The following is a 21,026-nucleotide window of genomic DNA, read 5'->3' on the forward strand; positions in this document are numbered from 1 at the left end:
ATTGCATGTAACAATACTGGTGATTCTCATAGACTAATACTGAGCAAAAAAACCCAAACACAAAAATTTACATATTGTGATTACACTTAAATGAACTTCCAGAAGAGGCAAAATTAGTTATTGGTGCTAGAGGCTGAAACAATGGCTAACTTTTACAGAGCAGGTGTTGGGGGGGTGCACACAGTAAGGCACTGAAGATGATAGGAGAGGGACTTTTGAAGTTTGGAAATACTCTTTATTTTTATAATGGCACTTTTAAAAGCCACATACAAACGATTTTCCAGGACATGTCAACTACCCTTCATTAAAACCATTTTACACGCCCAACCACATAAATATGTAAAAATTTGAGTTTTATACTGATGACCTGTGCATTTTTTACTGTCTGTAGGTTATACCTTGATAAAATGTAAATGTAAAGATAAATGTTCCTTGCCCTGGCTCATTTGGTTGGAGCGTCATCCCACACATCGAAAGGCTGTGGGTTTTATACCTAGGTTGCAGGTTTCATCCTTGTCAGGGGCATTCCGGAGGCAACTCGTGATGTTTTCCACATTGATGTTTCTGTCTCCCTCTCCCTCTCCCTCTCCCTCCCTTCCTCTCTCAAATCAATGAAAACATCTTCTTGGCTAAGAATTAAAATAAACAAATAAATAAATGTTCCTTGAATGAATGAGTCAATGAATGAATGAGCTGGATCTTTCAAGAGAAAAATTAGGAAAGTATTACAGTGTAAGAGGGACTTCGTACTGCACTGAATTTTTAAGCTGGTTCTAGATCTCTTTTTACTCTAATAATGCCCAAAATAATTGTTCATGTACTTCCTTTGCTTAAATATTAGTTGCCTTTGCTATTTAATCACAATTGTGAAGTTATTAAAGAAAATCATTAGCAGTAAAGCAGACGACGAGAACCTTGTGGGACTGGCATTTAATTCACTGGGAGTGACCTATTAAGTCCTTTGGGAACTGGGTAATGTGTCTAATTACCTTCTGGTTTTTATTCTTTTGTACTTTATGAGATGCAAGTACAAATTAATTATTTAGACTCTTGAAGGGAGAGATGAGAAGTTGGCACCCTTGTTTACAAACAGAAACAGAAACCACCCAGTATATGATATTGCCCAAGCCACCCAAAGGCCTGAGCGGAATAGTCCTAATTGCCGGGTGGCCCGACCATGGGATGCGCCTCTCCCATCCTTTTTCAGGCGGGGCTCATGGTTAAGTCACTTATCCTGATGGCTTGTACAGGTCGAGAGCGGCCAACAACTCCCCAGGCGACCGATGGCAGAAGTACCGGAGGCTTTGTCGAAATCAGACCCAGTTCTGGTTTTCAACCCAGATAAGGGGACGCGGCGCCAGGAGACGCAGTTCCCGAGGGTTCCAGTAGGTGACGCCGCCCCGCACTCGCCGCACGAGGGGAGGCCGAGAACTGAGTGCGCTTTACCTGGGGCTCCCGACGCGCGCGCCTCACCTGGGCAGGCGCCCCGTGCCGCCCTCGCCACGCCGGGGCGCTGTGCAGCGGCCAGGCCGGCGCCTCTCCCGGGAGGGCACGCGCTGTGGTGCTGCTCCTGCTCGACTCCGTCTGGGTCCTCTAACTCCCTGCCGCGGGGGCGGGGACCCACGGCGCGCGGGGAGAGGCGGGCGAGTTGGAGGCCAGGTATGTTCTTCCACAAGGGCCGGGCGGCCGAGAGAGCAGCGTCGGACCAGCGGGTGGAGGAGGCGGAGGAGAAGATGCCACTCTCGCTGCCACCTCAGGACGACCCCGGGGAGTCCAGCCGGTCCAGGACCTCCAAGAAGCACACCCCTTTCCACATCTGGCGCTCCAAGAAGAAGCAGCCGCCGCCGCCGTCTGACTGCGGGGTGTTCGTTCCGCACCCGCCCCCGGCGCCCCTCGGCGAGGCCAGGTAAGCTTCCCGCCCACGACCTCCAGCCTCACCTCCTCCTCCTCCTCTCCTCCACTCCGGGTACGCCGATCCCTGAGTCCTCTCCACCGTCAACCTCACTCGACCCCGCTTGGGGGAGGGCGAAAGCCCGGGATCCTTTTCGCCTGGCACGAGTGTAACGGGGTGCAGAGGGGCGCAGTCTGGCCTCTGCGGGCGGGTCCCTCGCCGTGTCTGGCTCAGACCAAGCACCAGCGAGGGAAACTTGTGCCCAGCCGGTGTGCTCTTTATTTGGACGGTCAACGAAGTCATGCAAGAGGCCACGCTATCAACCTGCTAAGAAGAGGGGGAGGATAGTGAAGGGGTATTAGCATAATGAATGATGGTAGGAACGCTGCCTTGGGATTATATAATACGTTCGGTAATGGTGCCTTCACTGTGAAGACCCGCCACCCTCATTCTTAAGATATATCTACATTGTGCTTACAAGATCTGAATGGGAAAGCGGCAGGGGTGGTTACCCCCGTTTTATGGGTTTTATGAGACCAACGAGTGAATGGCTTGTTCCTATTGGAATCAGTGGCAGAACTAGGCATCTAGTTATTCAAAATGTAATTGTCATTGAGCTTTTTAATGTTTATTATTATCTCGTGGTGGCTTTATTCTGTGTGTAATTATTCAGTTATACTGTCTAAATTGATACGTTCTTGAACAAAAATCAGTTTGAAGTGACAGTATGTCTACGTGTGGTTTGGATGTAGAAAATGTTTTTAATGAAGGACACTTAAGTAAATCCTTCTGTGTGTTTTTAAGACACACCATTATGAACGAGGATCAGAATAAAATTGCGCAAGATTTGCACTTTAGACATTTTTCCTTTTATTTCTAAAAATGTCTTAATTTTGCAATATATTTTTATTCATTTAGTATCAATTTTATTGAATGCCTTATCTAAGTGCTGGGATATAAAAAAACAGTAAGAGTGATCTCTGTCATCAAAGAATTCTTGGTCTCTTGTGGAGACAAAAAAGTAAAGAGTGGGATAAATGCTTTGATAGATGTTAGCTCAGAGGAGGGAGGCTTCCTGGAGGAGGATGGATGAAGTGGCTTGGTCAGATGGGAAAAGAGGAGAAGCAAGGAGTTCCAGGCAGAAGTTGCACTGTGAACATCACCAAGCCTCAGAATAGCACAGTGCTTCCTGAAAAGCACTAGTGGTTCAGGAGGTCTATGTGTGAGGGTCTACGTGTGAGGGTGTAGCAGAGGAGTGCTACGAGAGAAGGCATTTTATTTTTTCTAATATTTTATCATATTTTTATTTATTTGAAGAACTGAAATTTCTGACAAAATATGTTACTTAATTATGATGTCCTCCGTGTAGAAGTACTTTTCCTACTACTTCAGTAAATGTTTTAAACATATCCATACTGGTTGTTCTCCTCTGACCTAGTCTCATCATTTCCTGGCTATCAGAATGTAACCATTCACAGCGATGGACAATTTATTCAAATACAAGTGCATTTTAGAATAAAACTTAGATTAGGAGCTTTTGCTCCTCTCCTTGAGCGGCTTGTGTTTTAGTTCTGTCTTGAAGCACTCTCTTCATTCCTTCAGAACTATGATGAACTTTATACTCACAAATGTGCTGAAAACTAAACATACTGGTCTGTTTGGGGGATGTTTTTCTAGTTCGATCATCTTCATAAATATTTTATGTACTTCCGAGAGAGTGTACCTGTTTCAAGTCCAAGGAGAGTGGTGCAAGTGCACTGAGGTTTCTGGCCAGTCACTGGCCAGTGTGGCTCCATTCATTTCTGTCCAGGACTTGGAGGTGGCGGAACTTGGCTGGAGGGTGCAGAGCATACTGGGGCCTTCATCTCTACATAAGGGTGGGCCAGTCAGGTGGCCGCTCATGTTTTCTGAACGTAGACAGTTAGTATTATGGGGTTTTAGAGCTAACAAAAACAAAATGGCTGTGTGACCTTGGGCACGTATCTTCATCTTTCCGAGCTTCTTCATCTGGAAAAGGGAGAAAATAGTAATACTGACTCTGTGGGGCTGTAACGAACATCAAATGAGTGTTTATGTCATGAAATGCAAAACTTTTACCACAGTTCTGGGCACAAAGTAGAAACCCAGTAAATGTGGAACCACCACCACCATCAGTATTATAAACGCAAAGATCTAATGGAAGAAATGGAGAAAATAGGATTAGGTGGGGGAAAATGCTTTTCTTCCTAGAAGAGCTTAGAACTCCAATGATGATTCAAAGTATATGGATGACAGATTTCTGTACTCTGCAAATATTTGTGGCTTTTAGTGTAGATGTTCTAAAAATCAAAGATGGTTGCTTGCTTTCTTTACATAAAATAATTTGAACATGGCTTTCTCTCTTCCTAGAATATTCCCTTAAAGGTTTTCTTCAGCTTGGTTTTGGTAAATGTGTTAATGTTGTTTTTCGTAGCAATAGAGCCATTGGCCTCCTGCATCAGCCCCATCTCTTGTCTAGTCCGTTGGTCTCATTCCATCAGAGGGCTCAGTGGTGTGTGTGGAGAGGGCATGGTGAGCTCTGGCCTGACTTTCCTTAGCAGCCATAAATGGCACTACCATTCATTGGGTTTCAAATTACACTCCATTTTGTAAACATGGGTTCAAGCACGGGTTCTCTGTCTGGGGTTAAGTCCCTGTTCTTCTACTTACTGTGGCACATAGCTGTGTCATCCTGAGCAAGTTATTAACTTCTGTACCTTAGTTTTCTTCTCTACAAAAGGGGAATAATAAGAGGTTGTTATAAAAATAAACAGGTTGACTTCCAGTCAAGAGGGAGCATAGGTAGACACATTTCTCCCTGCACAAACACCAAAAAGAATTACAACTAAATCTCAAAACAGATAACACCCAGAACTGTTGGAAAATCGAACTGTATGGAGGTCCGACAACCAAGGATTTAAAGAAGCCACGTGCATGCAGATGAGTGGCTTTTCAAGGGAGTCAAAGCAGCTCCACCTAATACAAAGAAACAAACACAGGGAGGCTGCCAAACTGAGGAGATAAGGAAATATGGCCCAAATGAAAGAACTGAAGAAAACCCCAGAAAAAGAAACAAATGAAACAGAGATAACTAACTTATCAGATGGAGAGTTCAAAACACTGATAAGGATGCACAGAGAACTCACTGAGTATGGCAGGAACATAAAGGAATGAATGAAGTTTACAATAAGTGAAATGAAAAATCTACAGGGAGCAAACAATGAAGGGAAGGAAGCCTGGATTCAAGTCAATGATTTGGAGCATAAGGAAGAAATAAACATTCAACCAATACAGAAAGAAGAAACAAGAATTCAAAAAAACAAGGATAGTATAAGAAGACCCTGGGACACCTCCAAACATGCCAACATCCCAATCATAGGGGTGACAGAGGGAGAAGAGGAAGAGCAAGATATTGAAAACTTATTTGAAAAAATAATTAAAGAAAACTTCCCTAATTTGGTGAAGGAAATAGACAAATAAGTCCAGGAAGTACCGAGAGTCCCAAACAAATTGGACCCAAAGACAACCACAGAAAGACACATCATAATTAAAATGCCAAATGTTAAAGATAAAAAGAGAATCTTAAAAGCAGCAAGAGAAAAGTAGACAGTTAGCTACAAAGGAGTTCCCATAAAATTATCATCTGATTTCTCAAAAGAAACTTTGCAGGCAAGAAGGGCCTGGCAAGAAGTATTCAAAATGATAAAAAGCAAGGACCTACAACCTAGATTACTCTATCCAGCAAAGCTATCATTTAGAAAGGAAGGGCAGATAAAAGTACTTCCCAGACAAGATAAAGCTAAAGGATTTCATCATCACCAAGCCATTTTTACATGAAATGTTAAAGGGACTTATCTAAGAAAAAGAAGAAGATCAAAACTATGAATGTTAAAATGGCAACAAATTCACAACAACTCTCAATAGCTTAATCTAAAACAAACAAACAACCAGAACAGGAACAGACTTGTAGAAATAGAGATCATTTGGAGAGTTATCAGCTGGGAGGGAGAAGGGGGAGAATGGGGGAATAGGTTCAGGGTTTAAAAACTGTAATTGGTAGGTATAAAATAGACAGGGGATGTTAAGAATAGTATAGGAAATAGAGAAGCCAAAGAAGTTACAGACATGACCCATGTACATGAACTAAGGGGGGGATTGCTGGAGGGAAAGGGCATATTGGGCAGATGGGGGCAAACGGGGAGAAATTGGGACAATTGTAATAACATAAGCAAAATATACTTAAAAAAAGAAGTAAACAGGTTAATGTATGTCAAGTGCTTAAAACCATGACTGGCGTATTGTAAACATTCAATAAATGGGAATTTTTTCTCTTTTTTCTTGTTAGTATCTAGCCAAACCTCCTTTTAAGTAGTAATTTTGTGTTTATTTTCTGCTATATGATGGAAATGGTGCTTTCTTTTTACTTTCTCTAATTAAGGTACCCAGTGTTTTGATTAGAAATGGGCACTTAACCAAAGGTCAATGCAATAAACTAAAAATGATCACCCTGGATCAGAATTAAACCCCAAACCTAGAAGGAAGCATTAATGCCTTCTTCAGGAGAGCCAAACTCAAGTAGTGGGTGGGCCTGATAATTCTCTGAAAATCAGCAGACCTGGTTTCATTTGGAGAGAACAAAATGCAGCTAGCGCCAGAGGGCAGAGGCTCCTCACTGGGCGGCTAGAGACCTACCTCCCTGTCAAGCAGTCCCTTAGTTATTCTGTATTTGAACTGGACCTTTCCCTCTTATAAAGGGAAAACAACTTCTTGTTTACATCACTACGGCAGCGATTTTCAACTGGTGTGCCGCAAGAATTTTTAAAACATGCAATACCTAACTTTATTCAGGGGCACTGGCCGCTTTTCCTTTAGAGTGCCAAATAAAAAATGACATCAGCCAACATAACAATAGTCATCTGGTGTGAGTGAATTTAAATTATACGTACTTTTTGATCAGATCGGCAAAAACACAATATATTTTTTGGTGTGCCATAGAACGTTAGTAAGTAGTTGATGCGGGGCATGAGATGGAAAAGGTTGAAAAGTGCTGCACTAGAGTGTTGTGAGGATAAACTATTCTTTTACTCCGCAGAAAAACAGCAATCGTTTATACTCCAAACAGGTTTAATTATTTCTAACATAAAGGACATAGTGGTTAGTCTATATTAGTTTTATCTAATGTTACATCTAAACAGGTCAATACTGGGTTATTTCTCTTGTTTCGTTTATGCCAAAGGCAAGAGTTTGAAATTTAAGGTTTATTTTGTTTTCCCACTGATACATGAGGAATTCAAATTTTAGCTCTGCCACTTAGTAGCTGTCAGCTCCTGGGAAGTTTCTTTACAGTTCTAACTGCGGTTTCATGATCTGTGACCCACCTCTTTGCGTTGTTTTTGAGGGTTACAAATATGTGTCTAAAATGACTAGCCCAGGTCCGGGAGGTAACAGACGCCCAGTAAGTAGCAGCTCTGAGAGCACGCTGCAGTGAAAACACAAAGACTGTGCCGTGGGACAGACGCGGTCTGAAATCTGCCTCTGCCGTGCCGTGAGCTCTGTTGAGCCTCGGTCTTCAGCTTAGCTTTCTCGCCTGTAAAATGGACATCGCTCTTTTCTTATGGAGCGCTTTGAGGATTTGATGTTATATGTGTAAAACACCTGGCACAGGGCCCAGCCCAAACCAGGTGGAAACAGGAGTGATAGTGGCAGTGGTGGCTGTAATTGTCGTTGTCATAGTAACAGTAGCAGCATGAATAAATACGTTTTACTCTGTAAGTGGAGTCAAACAAGTTCAGAAGCCCAGAAGAAGTTGTAATCAGTCTTTCCAGCCTTGAAGTACCTTTGAGTATCTGGGTGTGCGTGTTCGTCTGCACAGGGTGGCCCCTTATGCATTCAGAGACTTAAAAATCTTCATACAGCTGACTTAGGACGCCAAAGAAAAGCTACTTTATACTTTAAGTTGGAAAAGTTTCTCCTGAAGTGATTTTGAAGTCTGAGTTTACAGTGGAATGATGATCTTTGCCACTTATCTCTGACATCATGTCACTTATCCACCCTCTGTTTCCGTGCTCTTAGTCACTCTGCTTGTAGCCCATATGCAAGTGATATAAACGCGTGTGGAGACCTTTAGTGGAACTTCTGAGCTTGGGTTCACTCTTTCCTTGTTTGTCTTTCATTATAAATCTTGTTTGTAAAGGTGAGACAGTCATCACTGCTTTATTATTTGTCGATGATTAAAGCAATGCAGCACACACATTAGCTACTGAAACTCATTTTCTAACTCCTAATATTCATTCAAAATATCCACTTACTATGAACATTAAAAACACATATATGTCCCCTGGCTGGGTAGCTCAGTTGGCTAGAGTGTTGTCCTGATGATACACTGAGGTTGTAGGTTCAATTCCAGGTCAGGGCACAAAGCAGAATCAACCAATAAATGCATAAATAAGTAGAAAAACAAATCAATGTTTATTTCTCTCTCTCTCTCTCTCTGCCCAACCCCTTACCTCCCTGCTCCCCCCACCCCAACTAAACAAAACATATCTGTCTTAAAATTTGAGTTTAACTAAGGGGTCAGTTGTGTTTCAGAAATATCCATGTAGAAAAAAGTGATTATTTAATACAAAAATGTGTCTGGTGAGAAGATTATTTGAAGTGTGCATTTCTGCCTACTTTGAAACACTTTATCCAATAACTGCTTAATCTCCGCTTCATGTTATACTTATTATTTAGAAGATTCAGAGCTCCTGTTCATGAAAAGCAGTGGGATCTAACCTACAGAAAAGCTTTTCTAGGATTAATGATAGACCGTTCTATGGCACAAATTTCCCTTTGTGTCTTATTGAAATGATTATCAATCAAATTTATAAGAGAAGTTTTTTTTATTGTTCAACAAGCCTTCACTGAGCACTTACTCTGTATCATACACTGGGAAATAGGACAATGAAATCAGAGGTAATGCCTAGGAAACCTGCAGTCCAGGGGAGTGTGGGGCACATGAATGAAGATGAATAAAGTAGCATATGACTCATTAAATGCAGTAATAGAAGGTTTAATCAAATACACTGAGGTTAGAAGGATTATCTTGAAGAAGCAGAATTTTTTCTCTCCTAAAGAAGTTTCACTCACGTTGAATAATTAAGGAGAAATTTTGCCCTCCGATATGGAGATCATCAAAGGTCCAGGTCTCTCGAGGTTCTGGCCACCTCAGACTGTACCCAACACTGGACCAAAAGGAAGATCATGGAAAGTTTTATTTTCACAGTGGCATTTAAAACAAATAAAAAAGAATCGTTTACTCAGGATTATGCATACATCCTTTTCTCCAGTTCTTAAAATCTGAAGCCTAAGATTGTTTTACTTTAATCCTTTGGTCATATTTTGGCACCTAAAAGGGATGACAGCCGGGAATGTGGCACACCGGCTTGAAGACCTTGGCTGCCGTGATCGGTAAACATGATGCTGACGCTCTAAAATGACAGGTTGAAAAAGAAGGATTCTTGACATTCTTTGGACAGATTTAAAGACCCAGAGAGGGTCGTTATTTTGTGTGGGGGGCTAATTTGGTGTCTAACCACTATTTGTCAAAATGGGTTTGGAGTCTGTGTCCAGGAGAGTCCAGCATTGCCTATGATCTCAAAGGCAGGGGATCTTTAAAACAGCATGTCCTTACTTTTATACCAAATTGTATGGCACATCCAGCAGGTGTCTTTCCATATATTCACTTTACAAAAACGAATTCTGACTGAAGTCACTGTGTTTCCCGGAGCTGAGTTTTCAAGATAAGGGATGTATGAACTTCGTCTGACACTTGTGGGGAGTGTGGCCAGGACGGCCAGTCAATTGTTTATGAGTCTCATTAGCTCACTTACAGCTCCCTTAAAACACAGCCACATTGGGCCCACCCAACTTCCTCATCAAAATACCTCTGTGGGTTCGACTTACGAGAAGTCTTCATCCTAGAGAACGAGCACTTGCTTAGTGCTGCCTTTACAGCACCATGTGTCTCCTGGATTGGCCTGTTCAGTGGAAGTGAAGCGATGACAGGGACCCTTCAAAATGAGGGATCATTTTGACAAGTGCCAAGGGACCCCAGGGACATACAGGTGGGACGGAGAATTCAAGTTCACTCACAGTGTCCCCAGCTTCTCTCATCACCAATTACAGACAAAGTGAGTACAGGTTGAACCTGTAGCTAACACAGAAAAATGAAACAGAATTAACAAGTGCCTTTTGTTTTTAACCTTCCCGTAGATGGCAATTAAATGTGTAAAAGTAAGTTGTTGTTAGGCTTGGCATAATATTCTGCGGTGAAAAGAGCTGGCTGCTGGCTGTATTTTTCCCTGCTGTGTGACATTTCAAGCCAGTGACACTAGCTGAGTGTCATTTATTAGAAATTAGGGTTATGGCATCCTGAAGGTAATTTCAACAGCTCAAATAAGAGATTTGGTCAATAGTTACAGAAAGACAGCATGCATAATTTACCTCTTTATTTTTTCAAAGAAGTTAATAAGCAGTAGCATAAGCTCCTATATTTGGCGGGGGTGGGGGGATGGTTTTCTACCTGGATAGTTCTTTATCTTACAATTGGTGTCAAGAGGCAAAATAATATGTGCTATGAACAAGATAAGCAAATTGAGGATGCATTCATTTAGTTTACAATAAGAACGTCAGGCCATGTCCATGAATACATTGTTTTCCATCAAGATTTGATTGAAAGACGCTGTTTTATTTAGCATACACTGTGTATCAGACATTGTTCTAAGTGTTTTACAAATATGAACTCACTATAGTTAATTCATAACATCCCAAAGAATAAGTACTATTGGTATCCCAATTTTGAGGAAAATGAGACACAGAGCGGTATGGTAGTTCGACCATAAGGCTCATAGGGCTGGGGCTGGGCCCCCACCCGCCCCACCCCATGGTCTTGAGTCTGGCAGTTAATCACTGCAAACTGACATCACTGTGGTTAATCTGCCTTCTTTATAGTCCCACATCAAGTATATTTAGGGTCTAGACTTGACAAGCAGAAATTTTGATATATAGAGAAAATGAAGTTAATTTTTGGTCCAAAGAGTTTCTGCCTATGCCTCCATCTTGGCCGGAGCTCCAGAAAAAACAGTTTTAAAGCAGAAATTCTAAATTCTAAATTCTAAATTTTGTATGCTATATACAAAAGCATTGTGTCTAAATCCCAAGTTTGGGGCTTCTGCTCAAGCTTTGTCAGGAAACAGCATAACAAGAGGTGGTCCTAGTTGGCACCCCCTCCTTCCTCTCCCGCAGTCTTGGCATATGCAGCAGAATGCAAGGTCAGAGATAATTGGCCAGATAGGTGGTCCTGGAAATTTACAGTTTCTGCTTGGGCTAGGAACAGCTCTAACTGTAGGTCTCTAGAACTCTTGCTGCTTGAATCTTTTGGTTTTACTTCCTGATTTATCATTGACGATTCCCTGGCAGTGAATACAAGTTTCATTTTATGTTATTCTTACACTTCAAGGATTATAAACCATTGTTGATATTTTATCCCACTGGTGGCTCAGAATGCTCTGTGCAGTAAGCCCACACCCTCATTTTGTAGATAAGGAAATTCAAGTTCAAAGACCGCAAGGCAGATGGAGGAAGGAGGACCAAAACTCAGGTTTTCTGGTTCCTGGTCATCTGTTCTTGGGTTCTCTTGGATTGTAGACTGTACCTCTCCGTTCCTGGCCTATACCAACCTTTGACAGGAGCCCAATTGGCTCATCTGACTTCCTGATGACTATTCCTCTGGAAATCTTCCTCTAGTTTCATAAACCAACGGCTATGAAACTGTCTGATCCCTCTAGTGAGTTACTCGTTATTCAGCCGGTGAGTACACTGTAGACTGGTTACGACACAGTGAACGCTCTCAGGGTTCCTGCGTACTTAGTACTTCACCTACTAACTAAAAACAAGCAAACAAAAAAAACCCCTACAAACTAACTTAATTCATGTTTTCAAAAAATTTAAAGCTCGCGCATGTCCTGTTTTATAGTAACAATGTCATTTTTAATTGTAGCATGGATGCACATCGTACACATGTAAAAACTCTCTTTACAGGGCTTCAAGTAATGCTGGTGCTGTGACATGTAATATATATTTTATCTGTGACTTAAATGTTTTGATAGCACTGATGGATTCATAAGTATCTTATGAAAGCACAGCTTGATTGTGCTTGCATGTGCTGTTTGAAAAAGATAGGACAGTTGAAGCAAACTGTGACATGCAGGTTGAAATACAGTGTCTCCTTTATTTTGAATGCCATGTGCAAACCCTTTTCAAGCCTGTGCAGTGGAGGCTCCCCCAGGCCTTGCCAGCCCTTCTTGGCTCTACTGCCTGGCAAATGTTGGCTTGGTTAGCTCCTATGAACTAACTGGTTGTTGTTATTTGCAAAACAAGAAAATATAGTTACTCCAAGGTAGGATTACAAAACCATTCTTTTTTAGCATTTAGTCTACCCCAAACAATTTTTTCTGGGGTAGACTAAGTTATCGATCAGGAATCCTTCATTGGAGCATATTTTAGACAGAAACAAGAGCGTTGGTATTCCCCGATGAGTCAGTAAACATGTTTAAACAAGCTAATCTAAAACTAGATTTTGGATTTGTTTCAAGAGAAAAGCAAGGTACGACTGAATGCCTGGCATTTGTTCCAAGTTTTGAGTTTTACCAGTTTGCGTTTTGTGATTGTCTAATCTCACCCTGTAAGAAGTTTCAAATACTTTGACCTAGAAGTCCTAGTAGCCAGTGCGTTGTTGGCATTTAATCGTACCTGCCCTGTGACTTCATTTTCATTAGAAGTTATTTTTTGCACTCATAAGGGGACCACAGTCTTGGGGCTGGGTGATAACCGTGGAAGATACAGGGAGACCTTGTCTCCTCCATGGTCAGGTGCTTTCTTCCTGCAGAGAAGCTCCTCAGGAGTTTATACATCACCTTCCTTGCTCACTACTGGGTCCCTGGCTGCTTGTCTGTGTGTGTTATGATTACACAAATTTACAAAGCCAGTGATGTTAAACAAAGAGGAGCACCAATTTTTATCTTTATGACACTCGATGACTCATCAGTCAGCAAAAGTGACAGCCAGTTAGTTGGGTTTGGGCACATTTTCTGAGGAAAATGGGTGTGGTGGGGGGGAATGCAGGAAGAGGGATCTTTTCAGAGAGATAAGCCCCAATCTCTCCTATAAGTTAGCATAAGAAATTTTATCAAGAATAAACAGGATAAAGGGTACGAGCAACTACTCAGTACCGAGTCTGTGACAGTTGCTTTCGTATTCGGTGTGTCTCATTTATGCACAGCAGCTCTGTGAGAGCTAATCCGCATAGAGCTCTGCCCTCCCCCTATTTACATTTGAGAAAACACAACCTGAAAGTAGCTTGTCTAAGCCTATTTAATGAGTAGATGACAGAACAGTGTTTGAACTCAGGTCTTTCCGACCCCAAGGTTCATAATATTTTCACGGCACCATGAGAAAACTGAAGGTCATTGAATGAGCCTTTGGTAGAGTGTGTATGTTTGAGGAGGTAACTAGCTAAAGATTAGACACATCCAATAGAAATGTAGTCATCCATTTATTCGCAGAGCAATTACCCTCTCAAAAACCAGGAGGGAAGCATTATCTGCACCCCACCTTGGTGCACTGTAGAGAAGGAGAATGTGCAGGAATGAAGAATTCATGTGCATTGGGAAGTCCATGGGGCACCTGGCTTTCTGGGGAATCTTTTGTCTTGAGATCGTTCTGCTGAGAATCAGTGACTCAGTCTGTAAAGTGGTAACTGAACTTGTTACACCTGATTTTCAGTCTACTCTCAAAGTCATAAAGTGTTACTACTACCTGCTGCTGGGATGATTCACAGAGTACGCAAAGGAACCTAAGGTGAAAAATGTGAGGGTTTTTTGCTCTGTATAAAGATTCATCACAGTCCTAAAAGAGGAAAGAAAATGCTAGTGACCAGCATTTCAAGTTTATAGGAGATACTGTTGGCTTGAAAGGTGTGGATCTAGAGAGTTTGATGTAAAAGAATTATGAAAACACTTTAAACAATCTCTATCTTTATAAGATCTAGTACATTTGTTTTTAGTCCCCATTTCTCTCAAAATGGAATTTATTTTCACTTTTATGTATTTAATAAATTCAATTTAAGAAAACTCATAAATTTCTATGAGTATTATATGCACAGAACTAACTCACAATAGGTCATAGAAGAGAGTAAATGTCTTTTTCCATTATTCTAGCCTAAAAATGTATATGCTCTGGTATTTAGAATGTGTTATTTTAAAGCATACACTATTATAGTCATTAGCGCCACTCAGAGTATAACTAAAGATTTGCTACTTTATCTTAAACTATACTTTCTGCTCAATTGTGCTTATTACTGACTTTCTCTAACTTTATTTATGTTGTCTTACTGTCTCTAATTTTAAAAACAATTATTGAGTGATAATGGCAACAGAAGGGTCAAGTCTGCCTCTTTCATCTGTGACTCCAGTGGCTGCACACGTTACCTTTCTCAAAAGCGATCTTGATCTGTGGTCTTCAGTGTGTCTGTCACACTCAGGAAGGAAAGTACGTGGGAGAGTGGAACTGCTCTAGTGTAATTCACTTATTAAACAAACTTTATGGGCATCTGCTGGTGTGAGGCCCCGAGCTGAGGGCTGGCAAACCAGTTCAAGTCCTATCATTGGGAAACTGCGTTTCACTATTCTGTCTTCTGGAGAAGCCCAATATCCACCATTAAAATATTGAAAAGTTTCCATACTTACTGTTATAATCAGGAAGAAGATAAAATATTCAAACATGTCCAAGACAGAGGCTGAGAGATACAGAGGCTGGAGGGTTGATCATTCATTTATTTGTATTTAGTTTTTGTTGTTGTTTTATTTTGCTTTTTGAGGACTGATAAGTCTTGAGAGCTTTCGACACTGTTACTGATGAAGGAATTCCAAAGAACACTTGGCGACGTTTGTGTGTGTGCGGTTACACGCAGTCCAGTTAAATGTGCATCAAGTCTCTAAATTGATGGTTATATTTAATCGGAGTCTAAAGATGCGTCTGTGTGTATGTGTGTGTGTGAGTGTGTGTGTGGTGTGCGTATGTGTGTATGTGTGTGCATGCATGGTGTGCGTGTGTGTGTCTGTATGTCTGTACACACACACACTCCAGCACTGGGTACTTTGTGTGCCTATGCACAGTGCTAGAGCACTTACTTGGTAACTTAAGCATGTATTTACAGTGTCAGCAAAGCAGGAATGAGGGAGAGGGAAAAAATCCAGAACATACTTGGAATTTTATGTTGTTTCATTTTATTAAGATTTTGTTTTAGGGTTAAGAGTTGTTTTTATTTTGAATGATCTGTTGGGATGGGAGAGGCATAGTCTTTTAGTGGTTAGAAGGGTCATGACCTTTTCATATACTTTGTTTAAAGAGCTGCTGGGGGGACATGAGAAAGAGTGATGTGACTGTGGAAAGGAGCTCTACAGAAAAGAGAAATGTGTCCAGTTTGTGCTTTTATGTTCCTCACAAAAGTGGGACTCCAGGCTTGAAAGTACCACTTTACCTTTGAGGAAGTTTAATTGGTTGATGTTATGTTTTAAATGTCCTATCCAGTTCTATGCAAGTGACCAGGGCAGTGAACCTTGCAGGGGACTGTTTTTTTATGCTTGAGGGTCTAATTTTATTTATTGATGTAGTCTACATTTGCCTTAGCTACCTTGGCAGATCTACCACATCATTATAATAATATATAATCTCACTATCTATGGATAACACTATTAACATTCTGTGTATATTTTCATATATCTTAGCAATAAAGATGAAATCACAAAGGCAGCAATTTAAAGCGTTTTGTATCCTGTTTCACTTAACACTATATCATAAGCATTTTCTCACTTCATTAAAATATATAAAATAATTTTCTTAGTGCTAGACATTTAGATTCTTTCTAATTTTTCGTTATTATAAGCAATGCCACTGTGAACATCTCTGTGTGAAACCTCAGTCTCTGGATGTTCTCTCTTTGCCCTTCCAGATCCACTCCCCACCCTTCTCTGTACTCTAGGAGCTGTATTTACAGACTGCAGGGACCAAGCTCTCTGCCCTCTAGTTTCTAATTAGGCTCACCCAATGGGAGATTTTAGAGGAGGGGACAGGAGTGGGAGGTCACGCTGGAGTGTGGTAGTGGTTTTGTTACTTCCCCGAAGGCCGCAGCCTCTGATGGGCGAACAGCTCTCCTGCAGCTCAGGTCTTGCTCACTCCAGCACTCCCTCCCTCCCCTTGTCTCTGCGTCTTCCTGCTGTTGGGAGCCCTGGGCTGGGCTACCATTTCTTATCAATTTCCCCTCATCTGCTCACATCTTGTGAATAGTAGTCGGTTCTTTAAACACTTTTCAGTCATCCCTTTTGTGTGTGCCACGTCTCGTGCTGGGGTTCTGACTGACACCATCTAAATCTAAGTGGGATGCTCTTCTCATTACGCTTTATGTTTGAGTAATGCAGACTTGACTAGGGGAGTTGAATTAGGTCAGGTCTGAGCTGGTGTTAGTGGAAAATGAAGATAGTTTAAATTATAAGCAAATTGCTATTGGAACAGAGAGAAGGAAGCAATAAATTCTTCTGTGCACTGTGTTTGACGCCTGTACTTAAAAGATAAAGAGGATACCTTAAATATTTCCAGTCCTCTTGTTTCATTTGAATATTATTGGTTCAGTTGTTTCATTTCTCTTTGCATTCTGGGATTTTTATGGCTCACCCCTTATAATTTTTCTCCTGTTCTTGGCAATTTGCATATTCATATATACAGTCCTCTACATCCACTTATATATTTCTTCTTCATCCACATGTGTGCTCATGACCTTGTCCTTATGGAAAACACACTCAGAATTTGGCAAGCTAAATGAATACCATGTTTTCAGCATTCCTCCATACATGAGTGCTAACTTTTTTAGCTGTTAAATGAAAAACAAAACATATAGCAAGCAGTTAACCTCATCTGCTTTTGCTTCAGTTCTAAATCTCAGAGTCTATAAATTTTCAGAATGAATGACACAGCAGCCAGCAAACTTACCACAGGCTGTAAATGCTTCTCGGACCTTTCAAATCAAACGATAATGTACTGCATGGCTACTGGGTCATCATCGCCCACGAGACCTCTACTGACAGAGCACTGAGACTGACCCAGGGACTCACTGGGTTGTCAAAATGTCCCAGTGCTTGTTTTATTTTTTCTTTTTAAATAAACTTTATCTACTGTAGGAAGTGTCCGTTGATCTAATATTCAGATTATGAATTACTACGAGTTTATTCCACCGCAGGTGTGAAATAACAATAATGCACTTAAAACCCAATATATAAGCTTCTTACCATTTACCAATGACCCATCATGACAGAAAAGAAGCAGCAAAACCAAAAACCCACTGACAGAGAAATCAGAGGGCTTGGGTTTTAAGCCTAGATTTCTCGGCTGCGAATTAGATGACTTTAGGCAAATCATCCAAACTCTTGGTTCCTCAGGGAATTTACTCATCAATGAAATGGGGATGATTCCAATCTGCCTGGCCCCCAACCAAGCAGTTGAGAGGCTCCTTGGAAACAGTGTGTGAAGGTGCCGGAGAACCGTGAGAACCGTGATGCCGTAGGCAGAGGAAGCACCTGCGCCCAGTGACTCACCCCGTGGTCTCACCACTTCTTTTCTGGAAGCCTTGTAAATTCTCTCTCCTGTCCTGTTGTCTTTTCAGAAATGAGTGGGTACGTGCCAGTATTCGCTTTTCCCTATCTTTATTCCATCCTAGTCTCGTCTCTATTTCTCCCCACCCCTGGAATTCTGCGCAGAAGCTGGAATGGGATGCTCCCATCTGTGTCCTTCTGCAGAGGGACAGGGTGTACGTGGAGGGCTCTGTGGACCCTGTTGCTGCCACCCCGCATGGCCCCCGCCTTCTCAGTGTTCTTCCCCACTCACCTCAGTCTTTCGCCACCTAATGCCTGTGGGAATTGTTGCAGCTGGACGGACATGCCCATATTTCCTTCTCAGCTGCTGCCACCGTGTTACCTTTCTCTTACAAACACAACATAGTCCACAGAGGACGCTCATGTGGCCTTCCAAGACAATTCAGAGAGCTCGTCAGGTTTGGTTTTCTCCACTGTGCAGATTCAGCAAGTGAGGCGTGAAGTTGTTTGATGAGAGTTGGGACTGTGTCCCAGGACTCCGAAATGTAGCCAGTGCACTCTTCACTCGAGCACCACAAATATCCCAGCAGAGTGAACCGAGAAAAAAAAAGTATTTTGTAGCTTTACTGGCTTATTGCAATGTCCTTCCTTCTGCTTTCTTTTTTTTTAAATTTAAATGGGTAAACTTCACGGAGCAAAATTGATATTGATGTAGAAGAAGAAATTGAAAACTACTTATTTGATTAGTTGAGTAAGATATTGATCTTTACATTCTAGTTAAAGATCACACTATGACAAATACTAAATTTCTAACAAAGGATTTCTATGAAAATTCTACATGTAGAAAATAATGGAATTTTTATAGTAACAGATGGTTGTCAATTGAATCCTGAAGTTTGACTCTTAACTTACTTTGTACTCTTTTGAAAGACACTTGTCTCTAGGGCATTTCACTGTTTGGAGTTTGATCACCAAAGACGCTGTTCCGACTTGTACCACCACTTCAGTGGAGCAAATCCCCAGAAGTCGGTACCCCACCAGACAGAGATCCTCTTGTTCGGTTCCTAACACGCACCTTCAGTTTTTTTTTTAGGTGGAAATTTGAGTAGCATGAAACACAGTGTATTTAGGAAATTCAAGTATTAAACAATTTAAAATATCCTTAGAGTAAGTTCATTTGGGAACTTGTAATTTGAAAAGGTCTGTGAATGAATTCTCAAGAGATTCTGAAGCCCCAAAGCAACCAGGGGGGCTGCCTCCTAGTTCCCCAAGGCATCGAAGCTCGGCGGGGGGCCAGAGGGCTGGTGGACCGCCACTTACACACGCCTGATGGGCTACTAGTAGGGAGGAGGCTGTGATCAGCAACCCAGCTGTTTCTATCACAGCCTTTGGATGTTCCTACCAATAACGTGGATGAACTCAGAGAAGAATATGAACAATAACAATTTAGGGAAAGAACTAAACCAGAAATCTGAAGACTTGGCTTTCTCTCTACCTATTAGCTATGTTATTCAGTAAAACCACTTGACTTTCCTGGGGCGTAGTTAGATTCCTGGTTTATAGTAGGAGCAGTAAACCTGGTTTTTCTTCATAAGGTTTGGTCTTGACTAAGTCCTCTGAATCACACATTTGTGTTCATAATTTTTTCAGGAAAGCCGGTCAAGGTATAAATGCAATAAGCAGCCATGTCTAATACATACAGAAACGGAACTGCGTCTAATGATGAGTAATTACTATGTCCACCCTGTTCAGCGGGCACATACGTCCCTTGGTGGAAGTAGAGAGCCAGCAAAGTCTCGCGGCAGGTTGGCAAGCACAGAGTTTCTGAACCCCGCTGAGTAAAAACTTCGTACATCTTGAACAATTGCAGCAGGGAAAAGATGAAAAGGGTAAGAGTTACTCATCTGATTTAGACACAGTATGAAGGGTGAATCGTATCAATGTTATTTTGAGGACTCTCTTAGATGTAAACATCTTTGTCTTTATGTTTGGTCCTCTTTTACTAATTCAGGATAGAATCATAAACTTTAAACTGAGGTATTTGAAGACACTCCTATTTGTAGCCTAGAGGGCCTTACTAATGATAACAATTTACAAAACAACAAAGACTTGGAAATTTTCTGTCTAGTTCCTACGCGGACATAATGTATCTTCTGATTTGATAAACTAGGATACTGTTTTCTTTATAGGTTTGAGGCATAGTGTTTTCAGTCTTGAGCTTGTGACCAAACTATCTAAATTCTGCTCCTGGTTCAGTCATTGTCTGGCTATGTTACCTTCTTAGGTAAATCATGTCACCTCTATGCAGCTCAGATCCCTTAAATAAGAAAAAGAACCAGTGGGAGGATGAAGTGATCTTCATCGATCTCTTTCCAGGTTTTATATTCTATTTGTCTATAGATTCCAACTTGCTATTGAGGAGATTGAAAAATATTAACAAATTACGATGTTACCCCCAACATTTACATGCCAGCCAATTCTAACTGTTGAAAACCGTATGTGGTGAGAGACAGTGTTACTGAAGGGAGGTTCTCTAGAATATGGAATATGGAATACTAGGTAGGTTCTCACAGAAGCAGCCCCCATGACAAGGATTCAGATACAGATGGGCCCTGGCTGGTATAGCTCAGTGGATTGAGCTCCAGCCTGTGAACCAAAGGGTCGCTGGTTCAATTCCCAGTCAGGGCACATGCCCAGGCTGCAGGCCAGGTCCCCAGCAAGGGGTGCATAAGAGGCAACCACGCATTGATGTTTCTCTCCCTGTATTTCTCCCTCACTTCCCCTCTCTCTAAAAATAAACAAATGAAATCTTAAAAAATAAAACAAATACAGATGGAATTCAGGAAATGCACATCAGGAGTGATGAGGTGAGCAGGAAGGGGAAGCCAGCCAGTGGGGGAGGGTAATTGTCGTGCTCGTTTCCACTGTTGGTAAATGGAAGTTACTCCCCTGGGAAATTCCGAATGTCAGCATAGAAGTCAGAGCTGTGGCATGCCTGAGGGCAAGAGACCGGGGTCTGAGAACTCTAAGTTCCGCCAGTCACTGGTTGTGGGCTGCTCCTGCAGGGCACTGTTTCTTTGGGGCAGCGTGGACTCCTACTGGACACAAAGCCCCCAGTGGCTGGAAGTCCACTGGTCCCAGACTACACTGTCCTGAGGGGTGTGGGCCGTTCCAGTGCCTGCCACGATCTAGTTCCAGAGGCCCAGCCAGACCAGTACACCCAGACTACTGCACTGTGGGGCACAGCTGAAGGGAGATCTGCACTCACTTTTAGAAGGAAACACCGCTAAGGGACCCCAAAGGTGTCCACCAGGAAGCAACAAGCAGTCCTTCTGGGCTGTAGCAATTTCCTGTCTATGTCTAAACACAATGACTTGTAGCAGCCAGGGAGGGGCAGGCTCCTGAGTGCCTATTAGCCTGAGATCTAGGAGGTG

At 41.9% G+C, this 21,026-nt stretch overlaps 1 protein-coding gene across 1 annotated transcript in view; it reads left to right on the top strand.

Annotated features, from left to right (window-relative positions):
- Nucleotides 1-1,318: 1,318 nt before the first annotated feature.
- CRYBG1 (crystallin beta-gamma domain containing 1) overlaps nt 1,319-21,026 on the top strand; it is a 177,718-nt gene continuing 158,010 nt past the window's right edge. Inside the window, exon 1 of the mRNA XM_053913580.2 lies at nt 1,319-1,906. Coding sequence (XP_053769555.1) covers nt 1,662-1,906 — 245 coding nt within the window. The 5' untranslated portion in view covers nt 1,319-1,661. The remainder of the gene's footprint in view (nt 1,907-21,026) is intronic.

Source organism: Desmodus rotundus, chromosome 11 (genome assembly GCF_022682495.2).
Source record: "Desmodus rotundus isolate HL8 chromosome 11, HLdesRot8A.1, whole genome shotgun sequence".
NCBI classification, from domain to species: Eukaryota; Metazoa; Chordata; class Mammalia; order Chiroptera; family Phyllostomidae; genus Desmodus; species Desmodus rotundus.